The sequence below is a fragment of the Mixophyes fleayi genome, chromosome 9 (assembly GCF_038048845.1).
Source record: "Mixophyes fleayi isolate aMixFle1 chromosome 9, aMixFle1.hap1, whole genome shotgun sequence".
Classification (NCBI taxonomy): Eukaryota; Metazoa; Chordata; class Amphibia; order Anura; family Limnodynastidae; genus Mixophyes; species Mixophyes fleayi.
Window position 1 is genome coordinate 93,170,124 of NC_134410.1, and position 24,550 is coordinate 93,194,673.

Here is a 24,550-nt window from a genome sequence, read left to right on the forward strand (position 1 = left end):
TTTAAATTTTTAGACACCTTTTATCTCCAGACTTGCGGAACCGCGATGGGGACAATTTTTGCGCCGAGTTTCGCAAATCTTTTTATGGGAAGCTGGGAGAAAATATATATTTACAATCCTAACCCTTTTTCGAAGCATATTAAATTTTATAAGAGATATATAGATGACATTCTATTGGTCTGGGAGGGAGATGATGATTCTATTGATTCATTTTTAACATATATTGAAAATAATGACTACAATCTTAGATTCACTGCAAATCACAACAAATATAACATTGAATTTTTAGATCTAGTCTTGATGGGCTCAGACAACAAAGTTGAAACCCAAAACTTCATCAAGACTGTTGATACTAACAGCTATCTACATTTTAAAAGTAGCCATGTCAATAGATGGAAAAGAAACATCCCGTTTTCACAATTCTCGAGAATCAAGCGAAATTGTAGCAATGAGTCTCAATGTAAAACCCAACTTTCCATATATGCACAACGTTTCCAGGATAGAGGATATCCTGAACAATTATTACTAGAGGCTCTGAAAAAAACAGAGGAGACCAACAGGAATGAATTAATGCAGTATAGAAACAAAGAACCAAAAACTGGATATGTTCCGTTCATCACCAACTATAGTGCAGGTGAACATAGGATTAGTTCAACGATAACTAAACACTGGGAAGTACTGAGAATGGACCCCATTCTAGCTAATATCCTACCCACCAGACCTGATATTGTCTTTCGCAAGAGCAGAAACCTTAAAGACGCCTTAGCCCCCAGCATGATACCAGAAGGTACTTTGAACTCTAGAAAAACATTCCTGGAAATCAAGGGATCTAACAAATGTAATCACTGTAATATGTGCAAATATGCACATCCAGACAAGAAAATATTTTACAATCATGACAATAGTATGAAATATGATATTAAACAATTCATGAATTGCCAAACATCATCCGTGATTTACCTTTTAGAATGCTCATGTGGATTGAAGTATGTGGGCAAAACTAAAAGACCATTGAAATTGCGGATACAAGAACATGTCCGCAATATAAAAAATCGAATAGAATCACATTCAGTCTCTAAACATTTTATCAGCACACATAATTCAGACCCTAGTTCCCTTACATTCAAAGGAATTGAAAATGTTCGATTAGGTCCAAGAGGGGGCGATATCCAGACAAAGTTTCCAGATGTGAGATGTTCTGGATCTTTCAATTAGGCACCTTGGCCCCCGCTGGTTTTAATGAAGGCTATTAGATTGCACCTTTTCGATGACTTTTATATGTCTTTTATGATTTTTATGAATTTTATTCTATTAATACTATAGAATGATTCACCTGAGTTATCCCCCCCTGCTACGTATTGTTTTAAGCTAATATTTTGTAATGGTATATCTTATAATTGTAATACATATCTGAGCCCTCCCTGTTATGTATTTTAAACTATACTGTATAATTGTAACTGTTAAGGATATGTTTACAATATTACTCACTACTTATTATTTATATATGTACTGTATATTTATATGTTTCATACCAGAAAGTATGTTCACTTATATTGGATCTATAGATCCCGGTTATTTATCACTATTTCCTAAGCACTAGCACTTATAGCACTCTAGCACCTTTACTAAGATGGCCTATTTCTGGAGCCATTTATTTATTTCTCCTTTACCAAGATGGCCACCGCTATACTCTATTATATCACCTGCACCAAAATGGCCGACAATCAGGCTGATCCATTAAAATTCCTTTACCAAGATGGCCACCGCTATATCTTGAGCTTTATCACTACTATAATTATTGTGAGTTACTGCATCCCTCACATCCTAATACAATATCCCTCATATCTCACTACTAACAATTGAACAGAGGACTGCCTGTGATCAGAAAATCACGCCAGTACCGTAGTCGCGCATGCGCAGTAAGACCGACGAGTCGCGCATGCGCAGTAAGACCGACGAGTCGCGCATGAGCAGTCCATCCAGCGCAATGCGCATGCGCAAAATGGCGATGCGCATCGCTTTAAATACATCCCTGGTTTAGGCCACACTTATCACCTCCTGAGGAAGTCCTGCTGAGGACAAAATGCGTAGAGGCTCTTTTCTAATCGTTCCTGTGTATATCGGATCACCATACCATCAGTTAATCCTGTGTGGAAGACTGTGGGGGTTCCTGTTGTACCTGAGGATATGGTATATCTGATACCTGAATTTCAGATAAGATTGTATTTTCATTACTCTTTGTGATTGTGCATTTTATATGTTAATTCTGATTAAATACTGTTACTTTTGAAATACTACACCATATAGTGTATTATCTTCTTTTTCTTACCCACTGAGTGGAAGAAAGATATGGTGTTTACAGTATGCTGATGTTATATGACTGGAGACCAGACTTGCAGTTGCTGAGAGTGCTGACCACATATTGAAAGAGAAGTAGTTATTAAGCTGTGTTCCAGTCTTTGGATTAATCATACAGATAAGCGATATAATTCCTTGGGTGTGTAACACTATGGTGATGGGCTATCACTAACACACTGCTCCTACTAATCCTATGCTTTTAATATTCTGTTGTTTTATATATGCAACACTGGACATATACCCTTGGTCCTAGAGGACCGTCCAGCCAGCGTGGAACATTGAACTGTTGATTTTATTACTACTTCCCCACTGAACTTGGGTTAATTTCCCTAGTAACACACCATTGTGCGCCGTATCTTTATTTGACTTTATATTGTATATATATATATATATATATGTTCCATGGACAAAAAACCTTACGGTTTACCATGTCCGATTAAGGTTCGTTACACACCATCTAAAATGTAAGAAAACTATTGAAACTCTTCCACTCAAATTCCAAAAAGCAATGAAATTACGACGATTAAGGCAGAAACCTTAATGGACATGTTACTTGCGCAATACAGACATGGTATGCCGTCACATCCTGTGGTTAGCTGCAGATTCAGCACTATCATGGAATGAGATTGCTGTCACTAACAAAATGGTGGAGCTGCCAATTCACAGATTTGTGTGTTCACTGGAATACACACATGCAGTATTATTACATTTTCTTAGTTTAGCTTTATTTGGCTGCTATCAAAATTGACCCTAGTCTCTCTCTCTGTCGTCTGTGTGTGTATGTTAGGGAATTTAGGCTGTAAACTCCAATCGGGCAGGGACTGATGTGAATGAGTTCTCTTTACAGCGCTGCGGAATCAGTGGCGCTATATAAATAAATGGTGATAATGATGATGCAGCTGGTACCATAGATAATAATGGATATACTGAGTGCAGGCTTATTTTGTCTTAAAATATTGCCTTATGTTATCTTAGCAACTGTTCATCATGCCTTTTTAAGCTCATATGGGTGTGGCTCACAAGCCAGCCCTTACTGGTGTTTAAAGCAGTGTATGACCTGCATATAATTAGGTGTCCTTGATGCTGAGATACAGGCTTAAATGTTTTGATTAAAATATGAACCAATACCTCATGTTTACATCTTGCTAGATAGACACAGATATCCAGGGTTAAGGATTAGCACCGACAACAACTTTTTTGTTTTGTGGGTGTCTGTGTGTGTGTGTGTGTGCGTATATATATATATATATATATATATATATATATATATATATATATATATGTATATATATATATATATATATATATATATATATATATATATATGTATACATATATATATAAAATCACTCATTGGAAATTATTATGGTAGATTTGTATGTAAACCTTAATTAGTTCACAAATAAGCATTCTAAACATTTTATTATCTCACTGAAAATGCACCACGAATTTCTTGTGGTATCAGTAGTTCCAACTGCAATTACGGAGATAATAACAATACCTTCATGATCAAAAATAATAAAAAACATTAAAAATCTCTGATGCAACTTACATAGTAGTCTATTAACAGTGTATAAAAATAGCAATGTAAGAAAAATTATAAAGACTTACCAACAATAATAAAAATACAGGGAATACAGTAGATATACATTATATGTTATATAATATTTTATGGTTAAGTTCAGTAAGATAAAGATTCATTATTCATGTACCAAAATAAAGTACACCGTTTTAATAAAAAATATGAAAAAGATATTTACCATATATATCCTGCAGAACATAATCATTTCCTTTTACTACCAATGTCCTCTATTTGCTGATGACATCATAATCATCATCATGGGTTATTCTACCACCAGTAGCATAGGATGCCATTTACTTTGACATAGAAACTATGCTGCAGGTTCCCATAATGTCACTGATTGACACTGCTGTTACCAAAACAGCCTTAACCCAATCTTGCTAATACCAGATATACTGGAAGTCATGGGGTGCTATTTGGCTTTTACTAGCAATTTACTAGCAATTCCGACAGCTAGCAATGTTATCCCACATGTACAAATAAAAAAATAGAAAATATTATTGCTATTACAAAATGTTTTCACCTCTTGCAATGAACAGAGGTGTGAACACATACCATCTGATTGTTGCTAGTGTTCCCCTGATATTGACTCCATTTTTCTCCATTCAAACTATAGAATACAATGAATTGAGATATGTATAGTGAGAGGAGACGGTGTCGAGCACCCTGAGTTTGTATAGCATGAACCAGCATAGGTGTGAGAAGATCCACCTGTAAGAAAGCAAAATTTTATTTTGTGAAAACAGCTCAATAACAATTATCCTGCTCATGTTTTTTTTCTATTTCATGTGTGATGAAGATAATGTAAATTGACTTAGTTATTTGGATACTTCAAATATACCTTTTCTTACCACTCCACAAAGTTAAAGTGATTTTTTTTTTAAAAAAAATGCCTAACAATCAGGATCAAATATGAAAGGACCCAAAGACATAGTAAGAATACAGCTAGCATAAGACATCGGACAAGAATAAGACAATATAGTTAAGTTGAAAAGGGAGGTGCTTCAACAACAAGCAAAGAGCCAAGGCAATGTTTTAGCCTGTTCTTCAGCCTACAGTTGACACATTTCCTTTCATATAGAGCCAGTTGCTGACAAATCTTACTACAGAATGTAGTTGGCACTAAACAAGACCAATCAAGAAACCTGTATGAAACAGGAGACAAACAGGGCCATCTTTTCCATTGGGCACGATGGGCAGCTGCCCGGGGGCCCCACGGGCAAGGGGGCCCCATAGGCAGGGCTCTTAGTGAGAATAAATAATCCTGCAAAAGAAAAAAACCTGCAAGGGTCACTGAGCAAGTACATCTATCTATTTCTATCTCTATATATCTATATCTGTATACATCTATATATCTATATCTATATCTAGGGGCCCCGGTGCACTGCTTTGCCCGGGGGCCCATAATGTTGTTAAGATGGCCCTGGAGACAAATGTGGACAAGGAAACACTTGCAAAGACAGAGAGGGTTAAAATGTCATGCACAGTGATGGTGAACGTTACAGGAAATGAACTGTTTTTCTCCTGGTGATTCAGATGGTCACTGGAACAAAATGGCAAGGAAGCACAAAGAACATTGAAGCTGCATAAATTGTGAACAGGATATTGAAAACACACATACAAATATAGACAGAACAGGAACCATAATTGAAAGAGTAAATTACATATATGTTTACACTACCCTACAATTCATTATTGCGGAATTGAAAGGAAGGATATCTCTTTAAAATAATTAGTATTAAATCTAGTGATTTGTCTTTTAATTTACTTGCTGTATCAGCCTTGATTGGATTCCTAGGAAAAATACTATATTTGTATATATATATAAAAAATATTGTGATTAAATGTACAAAACAATGTTTTGTGTTCTAAATTCTCATTTACAACCCACCCTCAACCCACTTTTTAATCTTACAATAAATTTATAATGTACTGCACATATTTGTAATATATAAGTGTGACAAGACTCCCATCTAAGACTACACCATCTGCCTCTCATCCTTGACCACTCTAAACTTTCAACTCATCCCATACCATGACACATTCTTATGGTTTATCTGGGAATAGGTGAAGGATTTTACACCTATGCGGAGCACTGTACAGTGTGTTAGGACTAGAGATGGTCACTGACCCCCGTGTTTTGGTTTTGTATTTGGTTTTGGATATGGATTACCTTTGTGTTTTGGTTTTGGTTTTGCAAAACCGCCATTGCGTGTTTTAGTTTTGGTTTTGTTTGGTTTTGTTTTGCTATTTTGTTGGAAAATCAATGTTTTTGGGCCTAAAATAACCAAATTTAGTGCTCCACCTGTTTCTTGGATAAGTAATGTAATTGTAAAGCTAATAAATTATCAAAAAAAACAGTTTAATTCCTGGTCGGTAGGCCTTCATTAATTCTACACACAAAACAGATTGTCTTCCTCTCCATCTATACATATTGGCAATGCAGCCATCGTCTTTGGATGTATATTACACCCTACACTTATAGTTAAATATGTAAAGAAATGGACAAAGGCAGTTTGGTTTCTGCCTCTATAGGCCCCCCTCCACTTGTCGAAAATACCAAAAAATTCAGCCGTTATAGACTGTACAATATTAATTGAAATGGAGAAAGCCAGTTTGGTTTCTGTCTCTATAAGCTCCCCTCCACTTGTCGAAAATACCAAAAAATATATCCGTTATAGACTGTACAATATTAATTGAAATGGAGAAAGCCATTTTGGGGTCACTGTGTGTATGACACCCTATCCTTTAGGATAAATTGCCCAAACAGCAGCCTTTCAAGACGGTACGTGATATGGAAATGCCCCAAGTCCCTTTACTTTTTGGGGGTAGATTGCACCCTAGACTTAAATAGAAAGTTTTAAAAAGATGTTATCATCATCATCTGGATCTTCATCCTCTCCCTCATCAGTGTGTACGTCATCATCACAGACTATCAATTCATCACTGCTTGAATCCGCCATTAAAGAACAGTCAGTGCTTGGATGTCTTTGATGGTGAAGGCTTTCCTCGTGGAAGATGTAGTTCATTTTTATAAACATCATTTTCTCCACATTTTTTGGAAGTAACCTTCAACGGCGATCACTGACTAAGTTCCCGGCTGTACTGAATATTCGTTCAGAGTACACACTGGAGGGTGGGCAGCTTAGGTATTGCAAAGCAAGTTTGTACATAGGTTTCCAAATGGCCTGATTTTCCTCCCAGCAAGGAAAGGGACTGTCTGACATTTCCATATCAATTACCTCTTGAAAATAATCCTCCACCATCCTTTGCATGTTTATACTCGTATTGGATGGAGTTATTGGCAAGGTGACACATTATTTTGAAAAATCCTTCAAACCAGCCCAGATGTTAAATTGTTCTGGTCTGCCCCGTGCGTCTTATCTGCTTCTTTTTGGGAAATTAAATTTTTTACAAGCAGCAGCAGCTTGAGAAAGTGAAGGAGGACACGTCGTCAAGCCGAGGCCCAGTTCAGCGGCCAACTTGCTGAGCAATAGCTCCTTGCAAAAGTTCACATCTCACTCATTTACAAGTAAAGACTCTATGTAGGTCTTAAACCTTGGATCAAGCACAGTGGCCAAAATGTACTGATCCGAGTTCAAGATCTTAATAACTCGAGGATCATTGTAAAGAGAATGAAGTATTTGCTCGACAAGGGCAACATACTTTGCTGAATTGCTTGCTTTCAGCTCCTCCTTCAGTTTCTCAAGCTGCTTTTCCAATAGTCTAATTAAAGGAATGACTTGGCTCAAACTAGCAGAGTCTGCACTCACCTCACACGTCACAACTTCAAATGGTTTCAGCACCTTGCACAGCACTGAAAGGATTCCCCTCCTTTCCCAATGTCATGGCTTGGATGGCTTTGCGCTGTTCCTCCATCCTCTGAAGCAGGTACAGGGTGGAATTCCACCTAGTTACCACCTCTTGCTTAAATTGGTGGCAGGGCAAGTTAAACTGCTCTTGGAGCTGCTGTAATCTCCTACATGCTGTGGCTGAATGCCTGAAATGGCCTGAAATTTTACGGGCCACCGAAAGCATCTTCTGCACCTCACGGTTATTTCGTAGGAAGATCTGCACCACCAAGTTGATGGTGTGAGCAAAACAGGGAATGTGTTGGAAATCACCCAGCTGTAATGCTCGCACTATATTGTTGGCGTTATCAGAAATTACATATCCTGGGGAGATTCCGAGTGGTATAAGCCATGTATCAATCACATCTCTCAGTTTGTGTAACAAATTGTCAGCTGTATGCCTGTTAGTGAAGCCGGTGATACAAAGAGTGGCCTGCCTGTGACAAAGGTTACGTAGTGGTGTAAATGCTGTTGCTGTTCCTGCTGGTGAAGGTGAATGACCAACCCAGTGGGCTGTCACAGTCATATAGTCTTTGGTTTGGCCACTTCCACTTGTCCACATATCTGTGGTTAAGTGGACAGTGGGCAGAATGGGATTTTTCAGCGCAATCTCTATATTTTTACTCACTTTTTGGTATAGTTGTGGAATTGCTTTACGGGAGAAATGGTGTCGCGATGGAATTCTGTAACGCGGACACAAAACCTCAATTAACTGTGAAAAACAGCTGCGTTTATTGTGGAGATTGGACGCAGATCTAACACTAACATTGTAGCCATGGCGTCTGTGATTTGCTTGGCAACTGGGTGACTGCTGTCATATTTGCTTCCCCTAGCAAATGATTGTTTCACAGTTAATTGCTGAAATGTAGGACTGCTCATTTTCTTGACCTGCCTTTGGGATGACGAATTACCCCCAGCAGCAGCAACAGCAGCAGCAGTGGGACTAACGCTTTCTTCAGAGGAATCAATAATAGTGCAGGAGTCATCCAGCCTTAATAAGTGTGATGCCAAGCTAACTCCGAACGCTACTGAGAATATTGATGAGGATGGTGTGGTGGGTGTATTTTGTAGCCGTCGTGATGTCGGTGACCAGAGGCTCCTAGCTGATGATGGAGTGCTTGTAATTTTTTGGGAAGAACTTTCAGCTTTTCCCAACACTTTGCCATGAACTCTCGTTAAATGGCGTAACATAGACGAGGTTTCAAGATGGTTAAGGTCCCTCCCTCGACTGACTGTGGCTTGACATACACTACAAATGGCTATACAATAGTTGTCTGGATTTGGGTAGAAATAATTCCACACATAAGAAGTGGATTTTTTTGTTTTATGCCCGGGCATGACAATGGCCTTTATCTTGTCACATGCCAGAACTGCTGCCACTGGTGCAGGACTTACACAAACAACCTCATCCTCATCAACATCCTCATTAGCGCCCTTGTCGTCTACACAAATCTCCCCCTCATCCTCTTCTAATTCCAAAGTGGCATCCTCAATTTTGTGGATCACCGGCTACACTCGGGCTGTTAAGGCACACATCAGCAGAACTGCTGAAAGGTCCCTTCTTTATGGGTACACTAACAGAATGCTCACGATTAGACATCCCACTGTTGGATGGACTCTCCACAGGGATTGGTGTCATTTGTGAATCAGAGCAAACATTATCCGCTAATGCCTTACTGTTATCTTGCAGCTCGGCTTTGACGCGTAACAGTAGTTGTGCACCAATTGTAGGCTGGGTAACTTTTTGGGATCTGCCACTAATAGAGAAGGTGAAGGCCTCATTCTTTCTTTGCCACTGCGTGTGTAGAATGGCATGTTGGCAATTTTTTTTTTATCGGCAGTTAACTTTTCCTCAGTTACACTTCTTTTTCGCTTCAACACAGTAAAAATTTTTTGGGTGTGTGTTTTTTGGACTGATTTCGAAACACTCTGTAGTTTGACATCGCCTTGCCCAGATGACGTACTGGGAACACTACCATCAGGACTGGTGACAGAACCTGGTTGCTCATTCTGCTCATATGTGGACTGCTTTGAATCCATTCTGAGCCCAAAGCACTTGTAGTGCTACAAATTGTTTTAGATACTGCTGACAAATATGTCTTTGGACAGCCAGAAATATTTATGCACAATTATGGAGGACACCCCAAAAGCACTGGGGAGTGCTAAAAATTATTTGGTAGATACTGCTGACAAATATAACTTTTGACAGACAGAAATATTTATGCACAATTATGGGGGACACCCCAAAAGCACTTGGGAGTGCTAAACATTATTTGGTAAATCTGCTGACAGATAATACTTTGGACAGCCAGAAATATTTATGCACAATTATGGGGGACACCCCAAAAGCACTGGGGAGTGCTAAAAATGATTTGGTAAATCTGCTGACAGATAATACTTTGGACAGCCAGAAATATTTACGCACAATTATGGGGGACACCCCAAAAGCACTGGGGAGTGCTAAAAATTATTTGGTAAATCTGCTGACAGATAGTAATTTTGACGGCCAGAAATATTTAGGCAAAATAATGGGGGACACCCAAAAAGCAGTTTGAGTGGCAAATATTGAAAAAAAAAAAGACTCCTCTATCCTCCTCTCTTCTCTATCGATTGTTGTTAGCACAATTGGAATCAGAATATTGTATTGTCTGTCCCTGCTCTAATCAGCCTGTGACTACACCCTGCTCTCTCCCTCTGTCAAATGGCGATGGATTGCTGTGGAGGCGTCTATTTATAATCTTCAAGTATCGCAAGAACCGAGCCTTGAGATCCGACGACGTCACGATGACGTTCGGCCTTGATTTGGATTCCGAGCGGGCGGGAGAGTACCGAGCCTACTCGGCTCGGTACTCGGATAGCCAAAGATAGGGTGGGTTCGGTTCTCGGGGAACCGAGCCCGCCCATCTTTAGTAAGAACCTATTATGGTTATTTGAGGAATCCCTGTCACACTACCATTGTAAACCTAAGGCTAAGGATGTGTTATCTTTTCATACAATCTGAAGGGAGGCTGAATCTGGAACTAGCAGCCATATTTCATTTCTAAGCATGGAAGGGGTTAATATGAACAACCAGATTCGTACATAGAGCCAGATAGGTTATAGTATATTCCATCCTCCTGTCCCTTTAACCAATCTGGATTGATTAATGCAGCCTGCATGTGAATCAACCCAAAGAGGTTTAACACCTTTAACATTACTGCTAGTGGCAGGGGGAATTATACTTTTCCCCCTGTCCACGAGCTGCCAGGGAGTGGGGGGCTCAGCCCACTCTCCTCCCCTGTTGCCTCTTTGTCTCGTTGGGATATTTATCTTTTATATCTCCAGCCCCAATTGGACTTTAAGGGATTGGGCGCCGGGGTCTGGCTCTACTCCCTGGCTGAAAATAGTACCAGGGGAGAGCAACCAGATCCCGGGGCAGCAGTCCCTCCCCTGTCACTCGTTGTAGCTCCAACTAGGGACTTTGCTCCTGGGACTCCCAGGAGGCGCTACACCTATTTAATTCCAGGTGGCTGGTTGTTAAGTCCCTCCGGCAGCCAGTGAAGGGGATCCAGGGCTGCAGCCCCATTACAGGGTAAGTACTGTCTAATTTTTTACACATATCTACACATACATTTTGCATTTAAATACACATTTATACTTAATATACATATAGTTACAATCCAGGTGCCTAGCTCCGGGAGTTAACCCCTCTTGTGCTGCACGCCGGTTAACTACCGGCGCTGCAGAACTGACACATTAAACATTTAAATGTATTTTTATTTAAAATACCCTTTAACAGTCCCCGGGGCCTAGCTACCCACCCAGTACTGCCGCGCACATTTAAAATACATTTTTATTTCTACAAACAAAATTTCATTAACAACATTCCACGCGGCGCCGAGGATTAATCCCCTCCGGCGCTGGAGTCCATTTCAAGATGGCCGCCGCATGAGTACTCAGGACCCGGCCACAACATATATATATTAGAAATGCTCAGGCTCGGTTCCTTGAAAACCAAACACACCCGAACTAAGGGGATCTGAGTGTCGCACTATTTCGGATTCCAAAACGAGGCAAAACGTCATTGTGATGTCGTCGGATCTTGGATCTTGCGAGTTTTGGATTCTATAAATACTGCCCTCCACGGCGATCTAGCGCCATTTGAAAGAGGGATACAGAAGGGGTAGGATAGAGTGTAGAGCAGTTGGGCAGGTAAGCTTACAGAATTGAAAGAGGAGGGTGGTAGCAGTGTTAAAGAAAGCTCCATTGCTAATTGTCATTGCTGAAATACAAATATACAAGTCCTTGTAGGCTTTTTTTCTGAATTTGCACCAAAAAGTGTATGTTTTTATATGCACCCAAAGACAAGAGCTCCATTGCTCAATTTGTTATTGCTGAAATACAAATATACTAGTCCTTGCAGGATTTTTTTTCTGAATTTGCACCAAAAAGTGTAGGGTGTTATATACACCCAAAGACAAGAGATCCATTGCTCAATTTGTCATTGCTGAAATACAAATATACAAGTCCTTGCAGGTTTTTTTTCTGAATTTGCATCAAAAAGTGTAGGGTGTTATATGCACCCAAAGACAAGAGGTCCATTGCTCAATTTGTCATTGCTGAAATACAATATACTAGTCCTTGCAGGCTTTATTTCTGAATTTGCACCAAAAAGTGTAGGGTTTTATCCAAATGAATTCAGAGCAGTACACAGAAGAGCAGGATCAGCAAGCAGCTGTTGCCACCAGACCTGATGATAGTAATCCCTGTACGTCATCTGGTAAAGCCTATGTAAAAGTACATAGTCTTTTTAAGTCAGGGAAAAAAATATAAAAAAAAACACTTTTTACCATGGTGAAGAAAAAAAAGAGCTGGAATCCATGAAAAGTTATCTGCCGAAAAAAAAAAAATTACCAACGTGCCATTCTACACACGTAGTGGCAAAGAAAGAATGAGGCCTTCGCCTTTCTCTATGAGTGCGAGATCTAAAATTGTTACTGAGGCATCTTCTTGTAAGGTCACTAGTGACCAAGCAATTCAGACTCCAAAAGTGATGCACAAATACTGTTACGTGTAAAAGCCGAGCTGGAATAAAACAGTAAGGTATTAGAGGAAAATGTATGCTCAGATTCAGAAATGACACCAATCCCTGTGGAAAGTCCATGCACGAGTGCTATGTGTAATCGTGACCATTCTGATAGTGTACCCATAAAGAAGGCTCCTTTCAGCATTTCTGCTGATGTGTGCCTCAACAGCCCGAGTGTAGCCGGTGATACACCAATTGAGGATGCCACTTTGAAATTGCAACAGGATGCAACCAGGGTGCTAATATGTTCATGAGGATGATGATGTTTGTGTAAGTCCTGCACCGGTGGAAGCAGTACTGGCACATGATAAGAAGAAGGCCATTGTCATGCCTGGACATAAGACCAAAAAAGCAACTTCTTATGTGTGGAATTATTTCTACCCAAATCCTGCCAACAGTTGTCTAGCCATTTGTAGTGTATGTAAAACCACAGTCAGTCTAGGGAGGGACTTTAACCATCTAGGAACCTCATCCATGTTACGCCATTTGACGCGAGTTCATGGCAAGCTGTTGGGAAAATCAGAAATGTATGGTAAAAAAATAACAACAAGCAGTTCATCATCAGCTAGGACCCTTCTCTCACCTACATCCCGACGCCTGCAATCTACATCCTCATCAATATCCTCAGTAGCGATCGGAGTTAGTCAGGCATCCAAGTTGCTAAGGTTAGATGACTCCTGCACTATCCTTGATTCCTCTGAAGAATTCTGGAGCGTTAGTCCCACTGCTGCTGCTGTTGCTGCTGCTGGGGGTGAATCTTCATCCAAGAAGCAGACTAAGTAGAAGACTACTAGTAGTTTACAATGATTAACTGTTAAACAATCCTTTGCAAGAGGAAGCAAGTATGAAAGCTGTCACCCAGTAGCAAAGCGGATCATAGATGTATTTGATCTGGTCCAATATCCACTATTAATGCAGCTGATTTTAGACAGTTACTTGAGGTCTTGTGTCCCCGTTACCAAATTCCATCACAACACATTTCAGTAGAAAAGCTATTCCTCACCTCTACCAGACTGTCCGTAAAAAAATTATTATTGGGCTGCAAAATGCCATTCTACCCACTGTACACTTAACCACAGATATGTGGACAAGTGATACTGGCCTTCACCAGCAGGAACAGAAGCAGCATGTACCCAAGTACGTCACATTTGTCAGAGGCAGGCTACTCTGTGTATCACTGGCTTCACTAAGAGGCATACAGCTGACAATCCGTTACAAAAACTAAGGGATGTCATTGCAACATGTCTTATCTCGGTTGGACTCTCCTCGGGATATGTAATTTCTGATAACACCACCAATATTGTCAGAGCATTACAGCTGGGTGAATTCCCACACATTCCCTGTTTTGCTCACACAATAAACTTGGTGGTGCAGAGCTCTTTAAAAAAATGACAGGGACAGATGCTGTCTGTGGCCCGTAAAATATCTGGACATTTCCGGCATTCGGCAACAGCGTGAAGGAGTTTTCAGCAGCTACAAGAGCAATTTAATTTGCCTTGCCACCAACTGAAGCAAGAGGTGGTGATAATGTGGAAATTTACCCTGTATATGCTTCTGAGGATGGAGGAACAGCGAAAAGTCATCCACGCTTACTCCACAAGCCATGACATTGGGAAAGGAGGGGGGATGTATTTTAGTTCAGCGCAGTGGAGATTACTTTCTGTGTTGTGCAAGGTGCTGAAACCATATGAAGTAGTCACCTGTGAAATAAGTTCAGACACTGCGAGCTTGAGTCAAGTGATTCCCTTAATTAGACTTTTGGAAAATCAGCTTGAGAAACTGAAGGAGGAGATTAAACAAAGCAATTCCGCTAAGTATGTCGGACTTGTAGATCAAGTAATTTATTCGCTTCAGCAGGATCCAAGCATTATCAAAATCTTGAAATCGGATCACTACATTTTGGTGACTGTGCTTGATCCTCCGTTTTAAGACCTATATCTTCTCTTTGTTTCCAACTGACCCAGATCTGAAGAGATGCAAGGAGCTCCTGGTGAGCAAGATAACAGTTCAAGTGTTACGTGACAGGATGGCGTCTCCTCCTTCAGTTTCTCACTCAACTGCTGCTAGGAAAAAACTTAGTTTTCCCAAGAGACCCAGGGATGATTCAGATGACTCTGCACCAAATTTTGACATCTGGTCTGGTCTAAAAGAATTGACCAAAAAACGTGATACCTCTGCCGTAACTCCACCTGATCCTACTATCAGCATCCAAAGGATGGTGGAGGATTATTTTCACGACAGCATAGAAATAGACACATCAGACAGTCCCTTTACATACTGGGAGGAAAAAAAGGGAATTTGGAGACCCATATACCAACTCGCTTTGCACTGCCTAAGCTGCCCACCCTCCAGTGTGTACTCGGAAAGAGTTTTTAGCACAGCCGGGACCTTGTCAGCGATCGGCGTAGGAGGCTACTTCCTTAAAATGTGGAAAAGATGATGTTCATAAAAATGAACTTCAAGTTTCACGAGGGAGGAAGGCCTTTCCCGCCAAATACATCAAAACACTGAGACTTCTGTAACGGTGGTTTCCAGCGGTGATGAATTAATAATGTGAGGATGATGTACACACTGATGAGGGTGAGGATGAGGATGAGGATGATGACAACATCTTGCCACAGTAGAATTCATTAACAACACTGTTACCTTAGGTGGCTTAAAGCCATTGTTACCTTGTTTTGTGGGGGCCCAAACAAACCAAGCACTTCAGCCACAAGGAGTGGCACTTTTGTGGCTGAAGTGCTCGGTTTGCTATACTGTGCATGTCCTTTATAAGATCCAACATAAGGGTGGGTGGGAGGGCCCAAGGACAATTCCATCTTGCACCACTTTTCTTTTCTGCCACTGCTGTGTGCCAATGTGTGCTAGATGTGGTAGGAACTGCTGTGTGTTTGAGTCATTGCTCTGTCGCTTATCATCTAGCCAGATCTCTGCAGTATTTGTCCAAAAGTGTGTGAAAATAATATTGTGACCTGTGAGGTGTCAAAAATGACTGCAAATGACTTGCAATTAGTGTTATTGAGGTTAATAATAATGTAGGATCAAAAAAAAGAGCAAAATTATTAAGGATGAGCTGGCTCAGATGTCTGGAATCCGAGCCCACCCGACCAGTGTGATTCAGAGTCAGATCCGAGCGATGTCCGGGTATTCCCGCCGATTCCGAAACTTAAAATGAGGCTCTGACTCATAATCCCGCTGTCGGATCTTGCGATACCCGGATCCTTTAAATTCCCCTCTTGCCGCTGCCATCTTCACTCGGGCATTGATCAGGGAAGAGGGAGGGTGTGTTAGGTGGTCCTCTGTCCTGTGATTTCTCGTGCTGTGCTGTGCTGTGTTCTGCTCAGTCCAGTCCAGTGGTGCTGTGTCCTGTGCTCTGTCCTGCTGAGTCCAGTGGTGCTGTGTCCTGTGCTCTGTCCTGCTGAGTCCGGTGGTGCTTTGTGCAGTGCTGTGTCCTGCTGATTCCAGTGGTGCTGTGTCCTGTGCTCTGTTCTGCTAAGGGCATTGTTATTTCTAAATTAAACCAAAATTATAAAAAATTTATTAAAAAGTTATAAAAAAATAAATATAAAAAAAATTATACGAAAAAAAAAAAATTAGGTTGAAAAAAATAGGTAGTACTATTTCAATTCAAAGTCACACTATGTTCACTCTTGCAGCTGTCACAAAAAATAGGTAGTACTATTTCAATTCAAAGTCACACTACGTTCACTCTTGCAGCTGTCACTAAAAATAGGTACTGCTGTATAACTACAGTCCAGTGGTACTCTCCTGTGCCGCAGATAATTTGTAAAGTCTTTGCCCAGTGTGTGTGGTTTAGGGGTAAGCTCTCTTGTGCTGCATATAATGGAGTACCAAAATTTGGAGGATAAAGTAGGGAAAGATCAAGAACCACTTTCTCCTAATGCTGAAGCTGCTGCCACTAGTCATGACATAGACGATGAAATACCATCAACGTCGTCTGCCAAGGCCGATGCCCAATCTCCTAGTACAGGACATGTAAAATCCAAAAACCCAAAGTTGACTAAAATTTCCAAAATAAGAAAATTAAAAACATCTGAGGAGAAACGTAAACTTGCCAATATGCCATTTACGACACGGAGTGGCAAGGAATGGCTTAGGCCCTGGCCCGTGTTCAGGACTAGTGGTTCAGCTTCACCCAAGGATCTAAGCCCTCCTCCTCCCCCTCTCAAAAAAATGAAGAGAGTTATGCTGTCAGCAACAACAACAAAACAGCAAACAACTCTGTCTTCTAAACAGATGACATCACAAATCCCCAAGGCGAGTCCAAGGGTGTTGGTGGTTGCGAAGCCTGACCTTCCCATCACTGTACGGGAAGAGGTGACTCCATCCACCATTTGCAGCACACCCTCTGCATATGCTGGAAGGATGACCCACAGTGTAGATTCAGATTTGGATAATCAAGGTGTCAAGGAGGCTATTGATGTAGCTGGCGTTGTGGAGGAACTTGACGAGGAGGATGCTGATGTGGTTATCATAAATGAGCCACCAGCGGGGGAAACAGTTGTTGTCCATGGGATGAAAAAGCCCATCGTCATGCCTGGTCAGAAGACCCAAAAATCCACCTCTTCTGTCTGGAGTTATTTTTATCCGAATCCGGACAACAAATGTATGGCCATTTGTAGCTTTTGTAAAGCTCAAATAAGCAGGGGTAAGGATCTTGGCCACCTAGGGACATCCTATCATTTCAGCCACAGTAGTTTGGTAGGCCCTGTCGCTGAAATGATTGGTTTGTTAAAGTGTGCATGTCCTATTTCAACAACATCAGGGTGGGTGGGAGGGCCCAAGGACAATACCATCTTGCAACTCTTTTTTTGGCATTATGTGCTCTTTGGGGCCTAGTTCTATCTCCATCAGAGATATTCCTGCAGGCCATGTCACCGGCACAGCTATGTTGGTGTTAGACGTGCGCTGCATACTCTGTCTTATTTAGCAGAAGCTAGCCATTGGCCTTGATAATCAAATAGGCTTTCCGTGATATTACATTGTCAGGGATTAGGCTAAACAGAGTGTCATGGTATTTGAGATCCTTACCTACACACAGCGTATACAGCGCTGCTATTTGTTCTATCATATTAATGTTTAGATAGGGTCTCTACATATTAACACACTCCGCTTGCTCACATCACCCAGTGAAGCAAGCGCTATATAAGTGCCAACTTTTATACACGTTAGGCAGCGTCTTTAACGAGAATACAGTATCTATATAATTGTGAGTGCTTTAAGATCTTACATGACCTTTAATCAGGCCACTTTAATCGCTGCTCTATTACAGATCTCTGTACAGTGATCATCATGCATATTTTTGCAGAACCAATTTAAATATATAAACAGGGTCTCCTAGAATACTTACTATTTTATTTAAAGGAGTTTTAAGGGGCATTACACTCTAATAGAGAGACTCATCATTTCTGAATAAAAAAAATGCTCTAATTCTTGTTAAGTTCCCAAAAAGAGGAACTACCATTTCTATTACTATGTTCATTGTTGGTGTAGTTCAAAAAACGAGGAACTGCCATTTCTATTAATATTTTCATTCTATATGTAGTTCCCAAAAAGAGGAACAGCCATTTCTATTGATATTTTCATTCTATATGTAGTTCCCAAAAAGAGTAACTGCCATTTCTATTGATATTTTCGTTCTATATGTAGTTCCCAAAAAGAGGAACTGCCATTTCTATTGATATTTTCATTCTATATGTAGTTCCCAAAAAGAGGAACTGCCATTTCTATTACTACTTTCTTTCTTTCTTTCTTTATTTCAAAAAAAGAGGAACTGCCAGTTCTATTACTACTTTCTTTCTTTCTGTATTTCCAAAAAAGACGAACTGCCATTTCTATTGCTACGTTTTTTTTTTTGTAGTTCCAAAAAAAAATAACTGCAGCCTTAACTGCTATGTTGGTGTTAGACGTGCATCCGGTGTCCGCCATCTGTGCAGTGGAATTCAGACCAGTTGAGGGTGATATATTGTGGCCCCGGTACCAAATTGGGTACCGGGCCCACTCCACTACGCAGTCCAGAAAGCTACCTCGGTCCAACGTTTTGGACTAAAAACAATATTGTGAGGTGTGAGGTGTTCCAAATACACTGGAAATTAGTGGAAATGATTGTTATTGAATGTTATTGAGGTTAATAATAGCGTAGGAGTGAAAAACAAACCAAAAACTAGATTTTAGCACTTTTTATGCTTTTTTAAAAATAAATCAGAACCCAAAACCCTAAATCAGAACCAAAACCTTTCGTCAGGTGTTTTGGCAAAACAAATCAGAACCCAAAACCTCAAGCTAATCAGAACCCAAAACACAAAACACTAAAAGTGCCCGGTGCACACCCTTAAAAATTATGTGATTTTAGCATATTTTAGCAATTTGTTTAAAAATATACAGATCCAAAACCAAAACACACGAGGGTGGTTTTACCAATACATATATATATATATATATATATATATATATATATATATATATAAGATAAAAGTAGTGGCTGATATGAATCCATTGATATTGCTTGAGGATTTACAATAGCTATTTGAGCTCATTGTCTGTTTGCTAATACTTAAACTTGTTTTATTACTGTGTCTGTTGCCAATTAAATGCTGCAGCGTAAGCCGTCCTTATATAAATATTTTTTTTCTCTGATTGACCTAAGGATATATCTTAAATATACTGTTCTATTATTTGTTTAAGCATTCATGTTTGTAAAATAAAAGAGATCTTTCCTTGTTTCTGGATATAATAACCAGTGAAAGGTGTGACACAATTCATTTGTAATTATTCATGACATTATTATAGACAGCTCTGTAAACAATATCTGAAGGTCTACAAATCAAAGCCTGTTATTAATATACCCTATAATTTTACACAGGTTAATTCCTTTTGTAATTTAGTGCAGTATTTTAGTCAGTCTGTATGTAATAGAACAGAGCATGAAAAATGGCATAGTGTATATTGTATTATATTAGTGTTCACTAATCTAAGTAGTTTTTGCATTTTGACACAATGTTGTTAAAAAAAAGTAGAATTCTGCTGGCATTTAAGTGTGTTATACGAAAGTGAAACATTTACCTGCTAATATGTTGCAAGTTTTATTGTTTTTTTAAGTCCAGCTTTTATATAATACTGGCAGGTTCAACCGGCATTGCACGAGTCTGATTTGTAATGTGTAGCACTTTTTAAATATTAGAAAATTATTTGGTAAATAGACAAAAAATGCTATTTAGAAAATAAGATTTGTTGCTTTGTTGCGTTGTCATTATGTCGTGTTGTTGCAAGTTTCCATTCAGCAGTCAAACAATTGTTTACTACCAAAAAATTATGTTTTCAATATTTGTCGCTCAGTCGCTTTTTCGCATTGCCGCTATGTGGTCTAATAGGTTTCTTTTTTTATACTAAATAACTATGACAGATTTGTCAGGTTTATCTCGAGAGCTGTGAAAGATATTCTCCAACAAACAAACAAACAAACAAACCTCTTCTTTAATATATATATATATATATATATATATATATATATATATATATATATATATATATATATGGCTGTTGATGTTATTTCACAATTTTGTAATTGCAGAATATTCGTTCTCTGGAGATCTGCAGAACATTGTTTTGTTGTCTTGATATTTTTTTACAAGAGAAAGATTTCAACACTATTAGGCTGGTGAGTCTAGATGATAGCGGGTAGTCATAAGGCTGGCCCGTGGTCAGGGAGTCCGTAGCAGATAGGAAGAACGGAAACAGGTCATACGACTAGGGCTGGTGGAAAACAGGAGACTCCAAGAAACAGGACCAGTGGTCAGGGCAATCAGAAAACAGGCAAGGTCCACTAACAAGCAAGAGGTCACAACGATAGGTCAATCCAGAGTATCAGCAGCATACACGAGGTACTAAACACAACAATTCCTCAAGAGACGCTATAACCGGCAGGGAGGCTTAGCCCTCCTTGCCTTAAATACAGAAAGTAGCTAATCAGAGCCCTGTCCGTAAAATACCCCAGGGGCTGCCTAATTAATAAATACATTAAATAGCCTGCAGGCTATTATTTACTTAATGTGCATGCACCTGGCTGCCCAGTGTTGCCACAGCGCTGATTGGAAACCATCCCGCCCGTTGCCATGGTGATGGTCAGGACAGAATAAAGGGTAAGTGAAGTCTCGGTTGTTGCTATGACAGCCGGGACGCAGCTGGAGAAGCGAGCTGCGGATCACTGCGGCTCATTACAAACACTAGATTTAAAGGGTATCTTTAATGCAACTGATAGATAAATTAAAGTGTGCAAATTTGCGATACGCATCATTGGGCGCTACACCATAAATCTAAAACAAAATGTGAAGGATCAAATCAAATCAAACATATGCAATAAAAAGTTAATAGTCCCAAAAATGGCAAGTCCATATAAATACTTATATTAATTTGTGACTTGTCTCATCCTCAGATGAGATTTATATATTAAGTTATTCTCTGAAATATCTATCATCAAATATACTGCTTACACTTTTCTTGGTGTTATTTCATGAGGTGATACATTAACACACTTTTGTGCTGCGATATAATTTGTTTGTATGGTTGTACACAAAGTACATCAAAAGAAAGTCTTCACAAGAGCTATGGTAGACTGGACTGTACAGAGTACATGTAAACTCGTGACTACATACACAGCAGGAAAGAGCCGAGGAGTAGGACCTAGGTCTAAGCATCATAATAAAAAAGACCATAGTGCTTCGCCTGGAAAGGGCTCATGTTCCAGGAGTGTAAATTATTATAGTCCCATCTACTGCCAGTACTTGGGGTTTGACTTCTGCTCAGGAGTCTACTTTCTTAAAGGCAGGGGCGCACAGAGCATTTTTAAGGGGGGGTTTCCCCTCCACCGGGAAAAAAAACAAAAAACCGCAGCAGCAGCTCCGTTTAGGCAGCACTGTACTATACAGCAGCCGCGGTGCTGTCAAAGATGCGTCCACGGCGGTGCTGTATACAATACAGCTGCTGTATAGTACAGTGCCGCTATATAGGGCACTTTTTTAGCGGAGGGGAGGGGTTTCTGGAGACCCAGAAACCCCCCCTGCATGCGCCACTGTAAGGATACTGGTAAAGAGAAAAAGTCTGTACATAGTGCAGGAGCTCACATTAGACAAAGTGGGGCATAATAACCCACTTTATCCCTCCACCTAAACCACTATAACCATTTTTTTGTTTATATTTATTTTATTCTGTTGGTGCTCTTGATAGCTGTATGGACACTATGTTTTAATTTGCCAAAGACCAATTACCCTGTAGGTGGAATACTACAGTTACCTTGTTCTTTTAAAATAATATATTATTGTAACACCTTCTACAAAGAAAACAACTGGTCTTTTGTAAGGACATAGACATAACCAGTGGAAGTAACATGTAAAAGGAAATACCATTGAAATAACATATATTTAGCTACTTCTGCCATTGGTTTAATTTGCTATGAGTAAGTACAAAACAGTCACAACAATATTTCTATAATAACTAATTTTAATGATACACTTTACAACAGAACGATACACATAAGATTGATTTAGACATTCTAGGTAAACATTTAGCAAAATAATTATTTTTGTCCACTAGCCAATCAAATAATCATAAGTAAGATCATGTTGGACCAAACAATTGGATAGAAAATCAAGTCAATTTGGAATAGCAAAGCTCGTTATACATGGTAACTGCCACACAAAAATACAAAATGAAAGAAACAGAAGAAATTATGAAAATCTAATAAGTAGGAATAGTCATTTGCAATCATTTTATGAAATCTGTGGAGGTGTGTGTGTGGGTGATGTAAGGAGGTGTTCGTGGTGGTGATGTGTGGAGGTGTGGCTGTGCGGAGGTGACCCCCTGTCCCCCAGCCCAGCCTGCCCCTGCCCATCTGGTTTATCTGAGTATAATGTAGAAGGAGATCCTTAAAGAAATGATGGCATTTCTGGCAACGCATTGAGAACTCACCGGAAATCAGATATTAAACACTGCAGGTCACTCAGGGTGAAAGAGGCCGATTCTACTCTGGATAACTGTCAGCAAACAGTTTACTTAACATTAAAGATAAAGAGGGATCCAAGTGGGATCTTATACATTTGTCACTGCTCACCTGAATCCAGGAATTCTCATTCACCACACGCCAAGCATTTATAGATCCACTCTTTTTCAACCTGGCTAGGGATGGCATCCAGGATCCTTTATAGATGGGAGAAAAGTAATTGCCATTTTTATATGAAAATACAAAAATACTAAATAAATAACACATTAATAGTATAAGAAACATGCAATTCTGTCAAAAAAAGGCATGAAAAAACTATGTGCAATTTCTCCTGTTACCAATTTATAATTTTGTAATCTTTAAAAAAAAATAACAAAATAATGAAAGTAAACATTTATCTTTAAATTATATACTGCTATATGTCTTGCTTGTAATTCGTTAGAAGCACTATTTCCCATATTGTATAGTGCTGTTGTACATGTTGCCACATTCTATGATGGGGATGATGGTACTAATAATACTATAATTATTAATACATTGTATGACATAAACCGGAATTCATTTGTATCACTTGTACAAATATATTACCTGGTTTACACAAACTAGCAAGTTTTATAACTAAGATTGGAGGTCAAGACAAATTCAGCTGTAGCCTTATTTTGGCAATCTTGCCTACTATCAGATGATAACAGCTCACATTCTACTGTTTGAAAATAAAAATAATTTTCATAGTGCATTTCCTATTTGCAATATCGTATGACATCTTTGTATTTGTGTTACTGCATAGTTTATACTTATATTTTTACATTTCTGTGTGACAATTTAGCTCTATGAAATATTTTGCTCATTTACAAGGTGAATTAAGTAGGGTATATATTCCTTAAATTCCTACACATACATAGTTCAGATACAAAGCAATTATAAGCTGGCAGCACCTATTTTTGATGATAATGGGCACATTTGCACTCTGAACATATAGAAAAAGATCTTTAAAAAAAAGCTTATATACATACACATGTTCAGTTGGATGCATCTCAAGATGTATCAATTTCTAAATCAGTGCCATTTGTTTCAGGCATATGTCAGTCATAACAAGTGTGTGTACGTACAACCAGTGGACGAAGAGGGGGTGAATATGGTGGTATGCCATTCCATCACTTCTCCCAATGCCTTCAAGGTAAAATGATCAAATTCTATTTCCAATACATTTTCCATACCGCCACTTCTAAATATCCACTTCGACCACTGCTTACACCCCACAATAGCGAATTTGCATCTCTCTCTGTCTCTCTCTCCCTCTCGTATATAGAGTAGCACTTCTGACACATTGTGACACTGACACCGATGCAGATATAAGACACTAACAGCTTCTTGCTTGAAATCACACCATCTTTTATTGTTTGCATTACAAAGTGACCCTATTGCTAACTAGACATTTAGGGCCTGATTCATTAAGGAAAGGAAAGTAAGAAAAGAAGCAACTTTACACGTTGGCAAAACCATGTTGCATTGGAGGGGGGGGGGGGTAAATTTAAAATGTGAGGACTGATTTATAGTTGGGGTAGTGCATGGTCTAGATCAAGTTTAAACTTCAGTGTCCAAATAGAGCTATCAAATATGTGAGTGCCATATGAAAAAAACAGCAAGTATTTAACATATGTGCAAAATAATAAACTAAT

At 39.4% G+C, this 24,550-nt stretch overlaps 1 protein-coding gene across 3 annotated transcripts in view; it reads right to left on the bottom strand.

Moving 5' to 3' along the window:
• The window catches only part of F8 (coagulation factor VIII), a 515,303-nt gene that overhangs the window by 24,756 nt on the left and 465,997 nt on the right, over window positions 1-24,550 (bottom strand). For all 3 annotated transcript variants that reach the window (XM_075184684.1, XM_075184685.1, XM_075184683.1), the window contains 2 exons: window positions 22,983-23,068; window positions 4,496-4,651 (listed from right to left, as the gene is read on the bottom strand). In XM_075184684.1, the coding sequence (XP_075040785.1) occupies window positions 4,496-4,651; window positions 22,983-23,068 (242 nt within the window). The remainder of the gene's footprint in view (window positions 1-4,495; window positions 4,652-22,982; window positions 23,069-24,550) is intronic.